This window comes from Gadus chalcogrammus, chromosome 20 (assembly GCF_026213295.1).
Source record: "Gadus chalcogrammus isolate NIFS_2021 chromosome 20, NIFS_Gcha_1.0, whole genome shotgun sequence".
Lineage (NCBI taxonomy): Eukaryota > Metazoa > Chordata > Actinopteri > Gadiformes > Gadidae > Gadus > Gadus chalcogrammus.
Window position 1 is genome coordinate 4,290,311 of NC_079431.1, and position 18,099 is coordinate 4,308,409.

General features: G+C 41.7%; 3 protein-coding genes across 3 annotated transcripts in view; 1 reads left to right on the forward strand and 2 right to left on the reverse strand.

Moving 5' to 3' along the window:
• The window catches only part of LOC130373718 (speckle-type POZ protein-like A), a 41,225-nt gene extending 34,848 nt beyond the window's left edge, over window positions 1-6,377 (reverse strand). The window contains exons 1-2 of the mRNA XM_056580339.1: window positions 6,361-6,377; window positions 4,499-4,545 (exon numbers count right to left, since the gene is read on the reverse strand). Coding sequence (XP_056436314.1) covers window positions 4,499-4,545; window positions 6,361-6,362 — 49 coding nt within the window. The 5' untranslated portion in view covers window positions 6,363-6,377. The remainder of the gene's footprint in view (window positions 1-4,498; window positions 4,546-6,360) is intronic.
• Window positions 6,378-7,022: 645 nt separating this feature from the next.
• Window positions 7,023-10,682, reverse strand: LOC130373855 (histamine N-methyltransferase-like). Its single transcript, XM_056580503.1, has 7 exons — window positions 10,578-10,682; window positions 10,186-10,323; window positions 9,642-9,694; window positions 9,154-9,261; window positions 8,852-8,982; window positions 8,301-8,394; window positions 7,023-7,869 (listed from the first exon to the last, which is right to left on the reverse strand). The coding sequence occupies exons 2-7, from the start codon at window positions 10,320-10,322 to the stop codon at window positions 7,517-7,519; spliced, it is 876 nt and encodes a 291-aa protein (XP_056436478.1). The 5' UTR covers window position 10,323; window positions 10,578-10,682; the 3' UTR covers window positions 7,023-7,516.
• A 3,788-nt stretch (window positions 10,683-14,470) lies between these two features.
• Window positions 14,471-18,036, forward strand: LOC130373719 (histamine N-methyltransferase-like). The gene is made up of 5 exons (XM_056580340.1): window positions 14,471-14,766; window positions 15,172-15,224; window positions 16,080-16,187; window positions 16,518-16,615; window positions 17,360-18,036. Exons 1-5 carry the CDS (start codon window positions 14,630-14,632, stop codon window positions 17,684-17,686), a joined length of 723 nt encoding a protein of 240 aa, XP_056436315.1. The 5' UTR covers window positions 14,471-14,629; the 3' UTR covers window positions 17,687-18,036.
• The last annotated feature ends 63 nt before the right edge of the window (window positions 18,037-18,099 follow it).

Sequence of the window (18,099 nt, forward strand, 5' to 3'; positions counted from 1 at the left end):
GACAAGGGTCAAAAGCGTCACTTAATTACAGTGGTGGGCCCAAATCCATCCCTTTTCTGATTGGAGTCTAATCACCCCAGATAGATTCTATCCTACGTTTCCAGCCACGATACCTCCTGGACCTTGCCTCCAGCTGAACTCAAGCAGACAGGGATTTGGGGGTTGGGGATAGGGTGTGGGGTACAGCTGGAGAGAGCATGAGGGAGAGAGAGGCAAGACAGAGAGCGAGAGCAAGAGATTGAATATACGCCAGAACGAATGACCCACCCTTGAATCTGGACACAGCAGTGTTCCACCATCTTGTTTTCTTCTATTGCCTTTAATTGACACCGTCAACAAGATGAAGCCGGTGTCAGGCCGGGCCGGGGGCTCTATATAACAGCAGGTGCGGAGCGCTAATTCTCCCGAATAAAACAGGCCGGTCGCAGGCCAGGCATTTACGGCCCGGTTATCAGAGCCGTATTTCATCGCCTTGAGGCCCGCTCTGTCTATTCGAGTGTGCCTTATGTATTTAAAGGGTTGGTTTATGTGCTGCTCGGGTCTTGGCTATAGGTCCATACGTCCTGATGTGATAGGTGCTGCAGACAGGAGCTCTCCCAACTCAGAGGATTAAAGGGTAACAGAAGCCCGGGATGTGAACGCAGGGACTGATTGTGAAGGGAGGAGAGGTCTTCCTGTATCCTGTATATGCTATGGATATATCCACTGGAACTGGGTATTATAGAAATGAGATAATGTGGATGGATGGGACATGAGATTAACTGCAACACACTTGTAATTAGCTGATAGGTTATTTTTTATTTTCTATATGAAATCGAGGTTAATAGCTATTCTGAATATTAAACAAAAGCTGTTATACAGATAATTTTTTGAGTTGTATGCTACTCCGAGAACAGTGACCACAATAGGTCTGAAAAAGCAAACTTAACTGTTAACCAAGAAAGGAAATCCAAAGACCAAGTAGGAAAGTAGGAATAAGTAGAAAAGTGTGAAGTGTAAGGGCTTAAGTAAGCAACGTTATGATCATAAAGGTCAAATGGTTTAACAAACGTTTCGAATATCCCCCCTATTGGACTGCTGGAAACTGGACGTTTGATAGACATTAACCCTTGCCGGTTTATTAGATCGAAGCAAACCATTTCATTTAATTCTCTACATAAATCAACCTATTTCCAGGCCTTCCAAAAGAACGTCAGCCTTTAACGTCAGGGTTTAAAAACACAAGACGACTCCTTCAGTTAATCTCAAGAGCAGGCTGGATATTGGATACATCTTCAGCCACGAGGTATAGGCCTTCAGACCGAACCAGGAGTTGATCATTCTTGAAGAGCGCATCTCGGCAGCCGACTGCTTCTCGAAACTAAAGTTGATTATCTGGGTGACAAATGCGCCTGTCAGTTGGCGGTGCGAGGCGGAGCGTCTGCAAACACAACTAGTAAATGGAGGCTGAGCAAGTGAGCAGGTGGGTGGGGGGGGGGCTGAACAGGGGCGGGGCGGGGGCACTGACAAGAATATGGAGACTGAGCAAGTGAGCACCTGCAACCCCTCCCCCCCCCCCCCCAACCGATGCGCGCGGGTGGGGGGGAGGGAGGGAGGGGGGGGGACACTGACAAGAATTTCTGATGAATTTCAATTACTGATCTATTAAGGCTAATGAGGTAAATTAGCAGCCGAAATACATTGGCAAGATAGCTTGGGACATGATTTAGTACATGCGCGACCAGAGCACTTTAGCAGCAAACAAGCCGTTTATGCCTGTGTTGTTTGGTGGGCTGCTGCCGGGTGCTCCTTTTGGGCTGTTTATATATTTCCATAGAAAGAAATTGGAGATCGAGAGTAGATTGAGAACGGTTGATGGAAGATTGAGAATATTGATCGAAGATTTAGAGTGGTACATTTCCCTACCGTTTCAGTAGACTACAAAGTTGCAGAACTCATTGCTTGCCTTGCTGCTGTTTTACGCAATGTTTTGCTTGCTTTGATAAAACCACTGCTCCATCTAACGGGGAGAGTGGCTTTATTACAGACTGAACACCCTTTCAACTCCCGAGCATTTAGCACCCCCTGCTGACTATAAACGGAGCATACCCTTTTCACAAAGGCCTCGTCATAGGACAGACAGACACAGGTGTCGCCCATAACACTAATTAAGGGCTGGCCATCTGAGTGCCATGGGTATTAACAAGGGAGGATTAAAACACATTGACAACGCTTGTGCTTCGACAAACATGCATTAAAACCTAACCAATTCAATTCTACAAGTAAAATGATTGGCTTGCAAAGCCCATGTGACCCAAAACTGTAATGTTCCACTTTACATGTGAACGATCACATGAAAGTTCAGAACGGAAGACATTTAGTTCTTTCACATTTGCCCATTATCGGCATGGAGTCTCTGATACTAAAGGGTGTTATACTTCTTTTTACAGTTTTTCTCGATTGTATAGGCCTACACACAAAAAATGGAACTATGCACACAATTCTGAAAACTTGAAGCTCATGTATCAACTACAAGACTCCAGATTGCTAATCTCTAAGCACAAATCTCATCATTTAGCGCACTTGGTTCACCTGGATCACACTGGCTCACACTGGCCTTCAAAACACACCAACTAATTACCAATAAGTCTAACTAATTTCTCAACTGGCAAAACACTTCAATCTTGTGTCAAAGCATTAAAGAGGATTCGGTGAGCTCTACTGTGTTGTAGATATGGTCCTTTGGCCTGATCAGGATTGGAGGTGGGACACATACTGATTTACATGTAGATCTCTTTCACCTCATTTATATTCTTATTTTTTGTTGGCCTACGAAAAGCTTTTTATTCATTCAGTGCAGATGAACATTTTACTGTATTACAGTAAAAATATAAATATGTGCTATACCTTTTTGTACTTCTATCCTTTGTACTACAACCCCGAAAGACAGTCTTCTTACTGTAGTGTTTTTCATTTTAGTTATCAGTGCAATTACTGTACTGTAATTTACCAAAATAGGTAACATTGGTGTATTGTCAGAAAAATGTTGCAGCATCAACTATAGGTGTACAGTATGACTCTGGGAAGCTGGGATTGTGAGTTTAGCCCATTGGAGCTCATTGGATAGACAAATATGCATTGTATCCTATTGTGATACCATTGTTTCAATGCAATATTTATGATACATTCACAGTATTGTATTACAATATGGCAACAGTCTTTATACTATACGTACCACCTAATTGCAGCTTTTAAAGAGAAAGCTATTTCTAAACAATTGTATACATTGGAATATGTAACATGGCCTCATAAAGCCAAAACATATGTAAATAGTATTTTGATGGAAGTGTTTTGAATTGATCACACCGGTTTTTAATTAATGCTCTCCAAGAGATATTCCTTTGATAGCTGTGTTCACTGTTTGTGTAGTTTTGACAAAATGATTGAATCTTCTCAGGTTTGAGTTTTGAGAAATTGAGTTATAGTTTCATAAAACGTGTTTAAACGATTGAGAAAAACTGTAGCAAGGTTGAAATCCAAACATGTTGGTTAAATCTACTTTATGGCAATGTTTTCTCAATTCTCGACAGCAGCAGAAAGACATTTGAAAATAGAGATACCATGTATAGATAGATCAATAATAGAGATCATCCGGTTTTAATTCCTTTTTTTCAGACTGAAAACATTTGCCATAAAAGTTGCGTCCGAAATCCATGTCCTCTATTCGTTCCTCTTACCATAAGGAGTAGTGGAGGGTAAACCGTGCCCCTCAATGTTCCTCTATCATGTCACTCATGCGGACCTCAGGAACACGCCACAGGCCATGCCATCAAGGTCCTATTTTAACTGTATCCTGTATGTGTCAGATTTACATCCCGACATCACCAAGTTGGACCACGCACCCAAAAGAAAAACTGTTAGTTAAACACTACTGCCCTTTACCTGGAGTGGTTAGGTTAACACCACCTTTACCTGTGGTGGTTAGGTTGACACCACCTTTACCTGTGGTGGTTAGGTTGACACCACCTTCACCTGGAGTGGTCAGGTTGACACCTTTACCTGGACTGGTTAGGTTAACACCACCTTTACCTGAAGTGGTTAGGTTCACACCAACTTTACCTGGAGTGGTAACGTTAACACCACTGCCCATTACCTGGAGTGGTTAGGTTAACACCACCTTTACCTGGGGTCGTTAGGTTAACACCACCTTTACCTGGAGTGGTTAGGTTAACACCACCTTTACCTGGAGTGGTTAGGTTAACACCACTGCCCTTCACCTGGAGTGGTTAGGTTAACACCACCTTTACCTGGAGTGGTTAGGTTAACACCACCTTTACCTGGAGTGGTTAGGTTAACACTACCTTTACCTGGAGTGGTTAGGTTAACACCACTGCCCTTCACCTGGAGTGGTTAGGTTAACACCACCTTTACCTGGAGTGGTTAGGTTAACACCACTGCCCTTCATCTGGAGTGGTTAGGTTACCTGGTTAGGTTAACACTGCCAGTGCCCGTTACCTACCTGGCGTGGTTCCCCGGGTAGCACTGTACTTGGACGGCCTTCTCATCCTGGGGATGGGTTGAATGCAGAGATCAGGGGCCGTATTCACAAAGGATCTTAGGGCTAAAAGTAGGTCCTAACTGGCGAATTTAGGAGTAACTCCTAAAAATAATGGGCGTGTCACTCTTACATTTAGGACTCCTAACTTTTTTCACTAAGAGCAATTCACAAAGTATTTTAGGACTAAAAGTAGCACCTAAGTCTAGGAGAGCTTAAAAGTCCTCAAGAGGACTCCTAACTCAGTAAGACCTATTCACAAAGAATCTTAAAATGCCTGCGAGACGAAATGTTAGGGTATTCAACTTATTGTGGAGTTAATGCGCGATGCAATAACATCCCCGACTAACAGGAATAATCCGATTAGTCCCGAAATAAAATGTTATAAAAATTATAAGTTATAAAAATATATATATAACTTATAAAAAATAAAAAATAATTGCGCCATCAAAAGACGAGGACGTGTTCGTCAATAGGAAGAAAGTGCATTCCATCAACACGCAGGTTGTTTTTGATGCAAATTTTAACATAGCCTACTGGATGTTGTTGCAAAGTGGCCTGGATCTTCAGCTACCCATGATTCGCGCATTTTAATGGTGAGCGGTCTGAGGCAGCTTTTTGAGATGTACCAGTTGGGTGTCACTTGCTGGGTGACAGTGACTATCCATGCAAGACGTGGCTCTAGACACCCTACCTCAATCCACAACCGGGAGCACAGTTAAATGTAAGTGATTACGCAGATTACGCTTAGTCCTATGCGTAAAACACATCGTATTGGCTCTTTGCGAGCACACAAACATACACGAAATGTTGTGGAGAGAGGAATTGGGCAGATGAAACGTCGGTTTCATGTCCTCCACGGCGAAATACACCTCACCCCAGAGAGGGCAAGCACAGTAATCACTGTATGTGCCATTCTAAACAACCTCTGCAAGCGGAGGAACATTCCACAGCCAGACGATGATGATGATGATGATGATGGCGATCAACATTACAAGGAATTTGGCCGTGTGGAACCGAGTGGACAGGCATTTAGGGATCACTTTGAAAACACATTTTAGGTAAACACCTTGGCACAAATCAGTCAACACTTGGGTAGTTCGTAACATTTATTTTCTTTTAGATTTTACGTATTTTTATTGTTTGCTTTCTCTCTCTCTTGAACGTGCAGGCTACAACGTCATTATCGTGGTCTGCACAAAATTGTCATCATGCGTGTATTCTGCTAACTGCACTATAACTACTTAATAGGAATTAATTTCTAGCCTAGGCTATTTCCTTGTTTTTCGGTGATTCAGTGGGCTCGTCTGAACAACCAATCACCGAACTGACCGCTTCTAAACTCGTGCACGAGAATTTACGTAATCCATAGCAACGGCGCGTCACTCTTAGTTCACTCTTTGTGATTTATCCTTAGTAAGAGTAGGTCTCAGCGGCTTTGTGAATAACTTTTAAGAAAAAACTCCTACGTAAAATGTTTTAGCGCGAGTTAGGAGCACTCCTAGCGGTAAGATAAAATGCTTTGTGAATACGGCCCCAGGTATACGTTCAAAACTTGCAACGACAATAGAGCTGATTCTAATTCTCATTTTGGTACCTAAAGCTACAAGACCCATAATTAGTGTTACGAGGGACACCTGTGTTTTTCCTAGGATGAAGCCTCTGTTGAAAAAGGTCAATAAAAGGAAAGACAGCGCTATGTATTCACCACAACTCTAACACAAATTAGATATATAGTGGACTACAGATCGAGATATAATCACTGATTCAATGGTTAATGTTTAAATTGCATATTGCTCTGAATGGAATATTATAGACGTACATACATATTTAAAAGTATATAATGGGTTTAGGTCTGCTTCCGTCGAACCTTGGGATTTTAGAGTGTGTTGAACTTTAGCACGTCAAAGCAACGACCTCCTACTTCCAAGAGTGGTAATTGTAGTTAGGTTATAAAGCCACTAGATGGAGCTGTATCATTGCGCACTAGAATGAGTCCTTGATGTAGGCTTGTGGGGATGGGGACAACTTTTTTTATCGAATTTAATTTACCATTTTTAGTAACCCTCCAATCTATTGAGGCCTGACTTCCAGAAGAGTGCAGCTCAACTCGCACATGCATATACAAAACATGAAAAAAAAGGGCCATGAAAAGAACAAGCTAAGAGAATCATCTGAAGATTTTGTTAGATAAAGTCTTGTCGGCATTATAGGATTTGGTCGAGACTAAGTAATATGATGTGTAGGCCTACTATGTCACCCAAATTCTTTTTCTTATTCTGAGAACATAGGATTTCTAAAACCACTTGGAAAAATAATTGTCTAATAGCGATCTACAGCAATGAAAATTATTTACACACACACACACACACACACACACACACACACACACACACACACACACACACACACACACACACACACACACACACACACACACACACACACACACACACACACACACACACACACACACACACAGTTTCTGTTGAATTGTATTTATTGGTGCGCACTTGTTTGATGGTCCCTGATCATACTCCGCCAGGTTTATGGTAGGCACACAACAGCGAGGGAGATGTGATGGAATTGAATATACAGAACGACAGCATCTCATCGCATAGTATTCAAAATAAGCATGAAGACATTCTGATGTGGAATTGACAAACAAAGCATTTACTAAGCTATTTAGTGAAGGAAATACATCTTATTAAGACCCAAGCAACTGAAGACTGGACATCAAAGGAAACATATCAGATAAGGCAGTTGATTTATCAGTCAGATAAAAAGGTTTATTTTAGATAAGCGGAAGTAAGATACCAGAGTGAAATCTCTAATTCAATGTGCATCAAAATAGCCTCTGCAAATTCAGCAAGTTATCCCAACCACTTCGGAAACCACTTTCCAGGGATAATCAATTTAGGTAACTTCATGCAAGCAAACATGGCAAAGGTTATATTTCGTATTTGTTTGAACTAACAGCCTTCAGGCGTGCACTAGTAGGCAGCTCAAGTTGCTGTTAAACATCACCTTGCCCTCCTTCTCAGTGCTGCACTTGCTCCTGAGCAGGTCCAGAATGCCTTTCCGTATCTCCGGGGTGAGGGACCGGTGAAAATGCTCTTGCTCCGTCATGAAGTCTAGCATGAGTTCCCCCGGCTGACTATTCAGGTCAAAACAGTCTGTGATGTCATAGGCGTGGGGCACGACAAACTCTTCATACTTGAGGCCCAAGTTGTCGAGGTGCACTTTGACGTCCCCGGCGGAGAGGTAGGCGGAGATGCTATTGGTGCAGAGGGTCTTCCGGTAGGTCTTCCACAGGATGTCCCACCCACCGTTGGCTGGAGAAACAAAGGGTTCCACTGTCAAGCTGGGGATAACCATTGGTCATTACGTAGAAGGTGCTCTAGGTAAGTTTCGAGAGCTGTAAACTCTTCATCAGATACCTGGAAGAAATACTTTATCGCCTATCTGACCTGCTGATGCAAAACAATTTGAATATTCATTTTTCGGTAATCCATATTAATATTAAGCCTATAGGCCTACGTGGTAACTTTTTCACCGCAGTCATAACTTTTGGGGAAAATTGCTTTGAAACCATGAGACTACTACGTTTCTAAAAGAATATTAATACCCGTCCACAGCAAGATTGTTAATCTGATGATCTTGTTTCTCTCAAATCAAATTTGGCAGGGGGAGAAAGGGGAGAGGAATTCATTTTCAAGAAGTGATGTCTGCAATGATTGGTTTGTTTCATATGCAGGTCACTGACCTGCTTCGTGAACAATCAGAATCCTGCCGTTGGTCTTCAGCAGGCTGTGGAAGAACTTCAGGGTGGCGGCGTAGTCGTCCACATAATACAGCATCTGAAAAGGGTTTGATTTAAATGTAACACTCAAACCCCATCGGTTTACTCGTTTGGCTGGCTGTGAATATGCAATAATAATAATACTGAAAAAAAAAAATCGATATACAATATAGATAATGTAAAAGTAATTGAAAATGTTATCAACAATATTCCTGATTAATGTGTAATTTTAAAATTACACATTAATAGAAATAAATAGACCTAATTCTACTACTAGGTACTACTCTGTGTGGGGCTGCACCCCTGTGGGCATTGGGCCATCAATGCCGCAGGATAAACCAGCCATCACCAGACAGACTCAGAGAGAGACCTGACATGTCTTCTTCCATCTTCGGAACAAACAGATATTAACAACGTGTCCCGGTGGTCTGTGGAGCCCGCTGAAGGCGAATTGGGGGTACCTAGGTGGTGTGTGTGTGGTTGGGTCAGGGTCGAGTGCCACAAAGTGTTGATACCTGAATCATGTGTATGAGGTCAAATTTCTTGATGTCCTTCTTCGCGGTGACTTTCTTCTCGTACGCTACAGTGGTCATGGTATGCCACTCAAAAGGGACGTCCGTGAGACTTGGAGTCTTCGACAATAGATCTAGAAGACATAAAAATAGTAAATAACCAAAATATAGTACGTCAAATAAATAGCACACGTGCGTTTCATATCACGGTATAAGTTAGCTAAATAGCAATTATTGAACATCTCGTTAAAATCCATGAATGATGCAAAACAATTTGAATGTAAAACTGGTTTCGTTGGCTGCACCTTGGAAGTTCTTGGTGAGATCAGCACTGGGTTCAACCACCTCAGCGCTGATGGGAAGAGAGGGGAGCACCGACTGTAGTGTCTTCAGGATGTGGACATCGATCTCCCCTGAAACACAGCTCTCAGTACGTTTTCATCTGGCGAAATTGTTGCTACGAGCATCCTAAAAATTCTATATCAACAAATGCACGCACGCACGCACGCACGCACGCACGCACGCACGCACGCACGCACGCACGCACGCACGCACGCACGCACGCACGCACGCACGCACGCATGCACGCACGCACACACACAACTTGTACCGGGCTTGTAATGGTAAAGCACAAACACACCCAGTGGTAAAACATGGGCCTCTTAATATTATAAACCAAGTTAGAGTAATAATGCATTTTGTTTGTGTAGAGCTTAAGACATCACTTTACATCCATGAAAGGTCCATACATCCAGAGCCACTGTGTGAGAGTGTAATAAATGATGCCACTCACCTCCCCCGCTGCCAAGCCCAAGGACTTCCAGCTGACTTTTACCAGAGCCGATTCTGAGTACAACAAAGAGAAGAGAGGCTTTAGTTTAGTCCTTCAGTGAGGACAGACAGACGGAAGTCAGGAATGATTAACCCAAACGTATTGTGTAAATCGTATTGCTTTGGAGAGGTTGCACTAGGCTTATATGCCGAGCAGTCCTACAACGCAGTTCCTTCCACACCACAGTATGACTATAGTGCTAACACTGATTATGTTGAAAGACAAGGAACACATACATTGTATTATTCATAGTCTGCAATGTTTTGCTTTTCTTGTTATTTCATATTGAAATGAAATGCAACACCTCTACGCAATACCTCATGTCGATTCATTTTCCTCATATATTTTTGTTATTATATTAATATCTTATCTTCTTTCAATGTAGAATAGAAATGAACCGCAGCAATCCGATCTGTACTTGCAGAACTCCATGTATGTGAAAACAAGGGGGGGAAGAAAATCAAAAAAGAACTCCAAAGGGAAACGGATTTGGATTTGGGCGTACCTTTTGGATTCCTCCGGCAGCACTTTGGTCACACAGCTGCACACGGCCGCCTGCTCTCCAGAGACCTTCAGGTAGTTCTGGAAGCGCTGCAGGTAGCTCCCTGCATAGCCGGCCTCGGAGGTTTCTGTGGAGCCCATCCTGATGCCGGCCCGCCAAGTTGGTCAAAACACACAACACACACGTCGAACAACCACAGCCAACACGTATGGACCCGATACAATAATCAACCAGCGGTCAGCGAGCAAACAAAACGGCACAAAACAACCGAAACAGCAAGGAGGCAACAACCCTTTGTGACGGATGGAGTTATTTGGAATGAAGTTAGTGCTTGTGTGTGCAGAGAGAAGTCTGTGTATGGAGCCTGACCAAGCTAAAAGATATGAAAAGCACACCTGTCGCTTGGTCGTCCTTCTGCACCAGACAGTTTCAGAGTGGCATGTAGTTCAAAAAAACGATACACAGCTGCCAGGCAAACTCAAGCTCAAGCAAACCAAGTATGTCACAATATTAGTTACACAGTTGTTACGCAATCTCATATGTGTCCTGACCTCACCCCAAATTAAAGTCACAAGTAGCGTTTATATTTAATCTTAACTAACATGTTTCCTGGCATAGACAGTTCTCAAAAAACATAACATTTGAATCAGAGATAATTCAATTCTTTGATATACATGAATGCAAGCCAATGATTATTAAGTGGACATTTATATAAGACCAAGTAACCACCATGTAGCCACTTTCTGTGAGGTTCAGGTAGGCCTATTACTAGGCCTACCTATTAGGTAAGCCTACCTAGGCTTACCTATTACTATTTTGCATATACCAGCCTATGGCTGGCATATGCAAAATTGTTAGCATATGCAAAATTAGTTAATTTTTAATCTATGGTTTATATTAGTTTGGATACGATTTGATTAGCATTGATTATATGAGTGAGGCTCAGATACAAAGATGAAGTGCAGTGATCCATATGTGCCCAAAGATCATTTTATCTAAACTTTTGATTAAATGATCTTTGGGCACGTATTTAGCACTTTAGATTCTAAAGAGCTAAATGACCAGTTAAAGTGCCACAGGGCAGCTTAATGTATCAAAGTATATTTCATCTAGCCATTTAAATAGACTGCAGGGAAATCAATATCGTAAATTACGATCCGATATGGTGGAGAGAACAGGCAGAATGCTCCTGCTACTTTTTCACTTTGCGTTGATTTCTCCTCCGATTTTAATTATACATGGACTCCTGTCTGGTTAATGTTTATCTTCCGTTCTGGGAACCAGTGTACCCTCCTGTTCCCAGAGCTGTCTAGAGAAACATGACCCAAACGGGTCCAAACCTTTGGGGACCAAGGCACTCTATTAATCCCTAACTAGATCTCAAGGCACACTCCCTTACAATTGGAGGGGATGTTACCAAGCAGGGGAGATTCTAAGACCTTTGAGAGGGCTTAACATGTATAATGGGCCATGGAAAAGTGGTCGACCCCCCTGCTAAATGACACATTTCACGATATAACAATTTATGCATTCATATTTTTCTTTAGATGATATTTAAATGTACAACAATAGTACTTTTATAAAATTTCTAGTAAGTACAGTCACATTGGTTTCACACCACAACATCATTTTCAAGAAAATCTAAAATCGGATTGCTGTCCTTCAGTTTTGTATGGCTTGAATTTTCTGGTCAGTATTTTGATATGACATATTTGTCATATCATATTTGAAATATCTGCAACTTAAATGTTTATATCTGGATAAGTTAACATTGAAAAGATTATATTTGAAATCAACTTGAAATGCCATATTTTAATTTCAAAGAGGTAAATTCAAAACAAATACATTCAAATGATCTTGTTTTTAAAGAATAATAATAATAATAATAATGTTATGAATTCAATGGTGTTGACATTTCAATATACAAAATTATGCCAGTTGCCAATAGAAAACATTATGGCAGTGATTTTTCATACTATTCCACAGTCCACCATATCCTCATACAATGATGGAGTAATCATACAATATAGATATTGTCAAATTAGGCCCTCCTTCAAATCCGTGCAGCTGGGCAAGAAGCAACTGATAAGAGATACCGATCTCCGACTTAAAACATGTTCATGTTTTCAACATGAGCAACAATTTTTTTCACACGCAATATGTGTTAAACCTCTCAGCATTTAACATTAAGAGCCCGTGCCTAGCCTTGCTGGTTGGGAAGCGCTACTCTCCTGGAAGACCCTATACTAGGGTTTTGTACTCTCTCAACTTTTGAAATGAAACATATAAGCCCGGCACTGTAATTGTAAGCGGCTTACAAATACAATGCCCAGCACATCTGTTTCATTTCAAACGGCGGTCAACCGTTAATGTGGAGGCTTACTAAGCCTCAGGGTAAAAAAATAACTACCGTACTGTTGTCTTAGTAGCTAACCACCTTCCAAATGCACCAAATATCTCCCCCCTGCAATCTTTAAGAGTAACATGACTCATTATGGAAAATTAGGGAGATGTACTTTACTGTTGCATAACTTGTTGCTCAGTTACTCTTTAAGTAGTAATAAAGCCTACTATTTTCTTAAGTTACCCAGAAGGACTTACGCAACCCCGGTCAACATCAGGAGGAAATATTCTCTAAATTATAACGATATTGATCAGGCTAAACAGTTTATTGTGAAAGCTACCCATATACAATATGCCACATGGGCGGTAAGACGTTTACCGCCCCTTTGGGCCAATGGCCACTGGGGTAGAGAGCGACTTGGCTGCCAAGTCAACAGATCAACAGATGCAACAGTCGAAGAGTTAATCTTTCACCAACTTATATATTAGGTGGTCAGACTGGGGCATAAAACAGTCAAAACATTATTGAGTTATATTATAAGTTCAACTCAGGGGTCTCAGGGCTAAATATATGACCTGCAGTGCCACAGAGCTGTCATTATAGTTAGACTATGAATTAGAAATACTTTTCCCATTACTTTCCTTTGACATGGAAAAATAATAATTCCCAAGTTGACCCTCCAACATTCTAAAAGCAGTACAACCAAGGAGGCAGGGTGCATGACAATTACATGTAAATGTAAATTAGGAAACGGGATGCATGTGAATGAATCTAGGATGACGGGACATTGGAGAGGACCTGGAGGAGATGCACGAGGACAGCCAGAGACCAATGAGGAGAGACCGTCAGAGAAGGGTGAAAGGTGTATGAGGAGGTGCATGAATGATGAAGAGGAGGAGGTCAGTGTAAATATGGGCATGAGTCTCTCTCTCTCTCTCTCTCTCTCTCTCTCTCTCTCTCTCTCTCTCTCTCTCTCTCTCTCTTCTCTCTCTCTCTCTCTCTCTCTCTCTCTCTCTCTCTCTCTCTCTCTCTCTCTCTCTCTCTCTCTCTCTCTCTCTCTCTCTCTCTCTCTCTCTCTCTCTCTCTCTCTCTCTCTGAGACCCCTGGGTTGAAAGATTAACTAGTCGGCTGTTGCATGTTCTCTATGTGATTTGGGAGTTTTAGGAGGGAGATATTATCTCCATGGTTACGACCTATTGCTAAGTTGTGAGAGTCCTGAGAGTCAGGAAGAAGTGAGTCAGTGGACGGAGCTAAGAGGCTGTCCAATGACCTGCCACTATTCAGCCGCAAGTGATTGTTTAACCATCAGTCCCACATGTCAGTTGAGTTATGATGGTTTACTCAAACGGGATGATCAGACAACTATAGACCGGCAAACGAAGCCGAGGGCTTAACTACGCAGTCTTACACCACCGGCCATGTCATTCCCTGACTTCTTCAACGTATAGTTTCCGTTACTTTTGTTCTTGCAGGCATGACTTCTCCACCCCATAGCGCATTGCTAATTAACTTGGCCTCCCCAATCCATGCCTCTCAAAGAATGTCGCTCCTCTCAACCTTGTTTTGTTAATATCAGACTTAAATCCTCTGATGTTAATGCCTACAATGGGGAGGTTTGCCTCAGAGTGTTTGTGTGTATATTCTCGTGATCATTTACACATGTTCACACATGTTACAGTTCTGTCTATTTCCAGATTTTCTAGTTTCCTGCAATGTAAATGGGTGGAGCTTTCTGTATATCCTTTATTAGTCTCTCTACAAGGCTGTTGCTTTATTGCCAGGCATACCTTTTTCTTCCTTCGTAGTACAAGTAAGTGAACATATTATCATGTTGTGTTAGAGACTTCGTCTCCTAGCGTTAAGCCCAAGCGTTAAACAACTGCCTTTTTGTTTCTCAAATTTCCAATTGTGTGACAATCTTTATAAAGTGTCTCATTTCTAATTTAGGATGAAAGTTGAAAAGCAAAATGTCCAAATATGACGGCTATAGACTATTGCTTTTTTCACATTGGGCTTCTATGTGATAAACAAGCATTGTGTCTCTTTTTGTACTTCTAACAAAATCATGAATCTCTTCAGTTGACCCAACCCGCTGGAGAAGCAATGGCTTCGATCATGAAGAGTCTGATAGATAACGATGAGAGATACGTGAAGGCCTTCAAGCTGTTTCTGGACCGCAGCACTCAGCACCAGAGCATGACCAACTTTATCCATGGCACAGTTTCAGATATACTGGAAAGGTTATACTAACTTTATGCACTACTAGAGGCTCTGGCTATGGCATAGAATCAGATGAATAATCTGGAGCCTGTACTAAAGGTACAATACTGTATTTGTTTGATAACTATTGTTGTGTCCCTGTTAATCTTTTTAACTCACCATCACCTTCTTGTTATTGCAAATTTAAAGAAATGAGCCTACGGTTATTCAGGCTTCAACGTTTTTTAATAGCTAGACTACTGAGCTTTGGGACTCCAAATAACCCTCCCTTGCCTTGGGTTTATTCACTTGATCTTTTAACCAGCAAATTAACATTTACTCCAATAATTCAATGCATATTTGTTTAAAAAAATGTTTGTTTAAAATGTAACTTTTTCATTTAACTTTGATAAAATGTGCTAACAGCCTTTTATTTTGCCCTTTAGTCTTGGCGATGGAAAGGACAAGCTGAATGTCATCGGAGTGGGAAGTGCTGGAGGTAAGAACCTAGTGGGCCTTATACCTCCCTTCTCTGCCCCCAATGTAGTAATATCAGTAATGCAATCATGGATATGCATATAGTTGTGGATTGTCGTTAACATGTTTAATTAGGTGACCTTGGGTGTTTTGAAAGGCGCCTCTAAATTAAATGTATTATTATATATATTATTATTATTAAGAATGATCAGATGATCCACTCAGTCCGCAAGATTGGTGGAATCAGGATTTCTATCAACTTTGTTTAAATAGTTTAACACAGGACCATGAAGGCATGTTGGTGCGACCACCAAACCCATTTCTTGTTGATTCCAAACAGTTTTAGCAATGAAACCTGGGAGAATGTCCTCAGTCTCTAGTTTAACTAAGCGTGAGAGACTTGACTTGTGAGTCTACCCTCAGGGCAACACACCAAGCTCATTGCATACATGCCTCCCGAGCTCTGCTGACTGATTTGCTGTTCTCCAGATAGACAATGGCTAGGGGAGCATACTGAGAGAAAAGCAAGTGCTAGCAGGCACACCATAGGCGGTCCTCCAGCTGAGGCGTTCCGGCAGCTTCCTGCTGCAGCTGTAAAGATTCTCTGATCTTGAATCTCTTCCTTGCCACTAGAATTATCCTCAGTGTTGGAGCAAGCAAATCTCCTTTCTCACTCAATGAATAATTTCAATGGACTTTTCGTATTTTTTTGCTGATATCCATCCAGACTACTGCACTATTCATTATACTGGCGATGATGTGCTTGTATACGGGGGAAGTAGGGATGGAGGAAAAGACTTTGCATCTAATCAGAGTCAGCGCCAGAGGTGTTTTGTCCAATGAGAGGTCAAGTGTCTGCTTGTTGCTGTGGTTGCAGGTGAGATAGACCTGGAGATGTTTTCTCAGCTCCGTCAGAAGCATCCAAGCATAACGGTGGACAACCAAGTGATTGAGCCCAGCGGTGAACAGGTAGAAAACTACAAAGGTACATACTAGCTGCGTAGCACATCCTGTTTCTTTCTCAGCCTTGCTTTGTTGATAAAGTCTCGAAGGATTAAGGGCTAAACATTCATAATTAATTAACTTTTTATTTTTTGAATATGAGCGGTTGCTAGTTCGATCCTCCTAACCGAGTGTCGAGATGCCCCTGAGCGAGATACCTAACTGCTCCCGACGAGCTGGCTGTTGATGACGCTGAAAGTGTGTGAATGTGTGTATTAATGGGTGTAAGTCACTTGGACAAGGGTCTGCTAAATGGCCTGAATATAAACAGAAATGAATATCTGATTTGCCATGCGTCTTTTCTTTGACCTAGTTTTGGTGTCAAAGACAGCAGATTTGGATAACATTAAATTCACTTGGAACCAAAAAACCTTTCATCTACCCTTTAGTATTCCAAAGTATACTTTCAAAGTATATTTCACCAGATAATTAGGATTATCTGGTTGCTCATAACCAGGCAATGAGCTTCCCCAGTAATTCAAGTCTGGATCTTCATAGTCCTTCCATAGTGAGATGCAACAAAAGACCCCTAGTCCCTACTATACTGGGAATATTAATGATTTTACAATCAATATGCCACTCATGTGTTGAGTTCCCATTCATTCCAAACATATCCTGTGTTAATAGACAAATAATAGGACATTCTCTGGACTGCGCCACAATCTAAATCATTTTGGCTTGTATGTGAATTAACCATGTCAAAGACCCTGACGCTACCATCAGCTTCTTCCAGAGTCTCCTCAGCCAGACTGGCAAACTTCTTATCATCCTTGTTTCTGGTACAGTGATATTTTTATGTCCATCTATCTAAGGCAAGAACCAAGCAGTTAATCTATAATATAGATTATATCTATGTAATCTACATAGAATATAGATTATTCATCTATAATATAGATGAAGAACTATTATATAGATTATGTAAAATAAAAATAGCACGTTAAACATCGGTTGAATCATTCAATCTGTGTGTGTGTGTGTGTGTGTGTGTGTGTGTGTGTGTGTGTGTGTGTGTGTGTGTGTGTGTGTGTGTGTGTGTGTGTGTGTGTGTGTGTGTGTGTGTCTGTGTGTGTGTGTGTGTGTGTGTGTGTGTGTGTGTGTGTGTGTGTGTGTGTGTGACCCTCAGGTAAGACTGGGCGAGAAATACTGTGGCGGAAGTACAAGAGGCAGCTTGCCACCTACCCTGGACAGTATTTCAGCATGGACGATATCAAGGGCATGCTGGATTCCAAGGGCATCAGTTACCGTAGTTACCAGATGCCGTCATACCTTGACATCAGCGAGTGCTTCGTTGAGGGGAACGCGAACGGAGAGTTACTGCTGGACTTCCTGCTCCTAGTGGAGGACTTCAGCCGGACGGCGCCGGTCGAGATGAAGGAGGGGGTCCTGGAGATGCTTCGGCACCCGGACTGCAGCGCGGAGACCGATGGGAAGATCATCTTTAACAACAGCATAGAGGCACTGGTCCTGGACCCTCTCCCTTAGCATGGCGGAGGACGTTTTAAGGATCTTAAGTATCGTTTATTTATTGTCTTCATGGAACACGTTCAAGTTGAAAATGTTCTAATACATCTAATCTGTTCTTATAGAAATTGTATTTGAACTGTGTCACCACTATCCTAAAGTGGTTTTATGTAACATTTCTACATTTTCTACAACATTTCAGATTAATACATTAATCTGCTCAAATCTGAGGGAGCAAGATGTTTTACTCTATTTCATTTCATGTTTGGTTTGGGCTACTTTCAACGTGATTAAAAGTAGCCCAAAAAGGAGGGAAACCAGGCAATCTGGCAACACGTCGTCACGCTGTGGCCTCAACATGAGTCAATGAGACCAACTGAAAATATTCCATATCGGTATGAAATTAAAATGAATCTGAAAAAAGTATATTAATG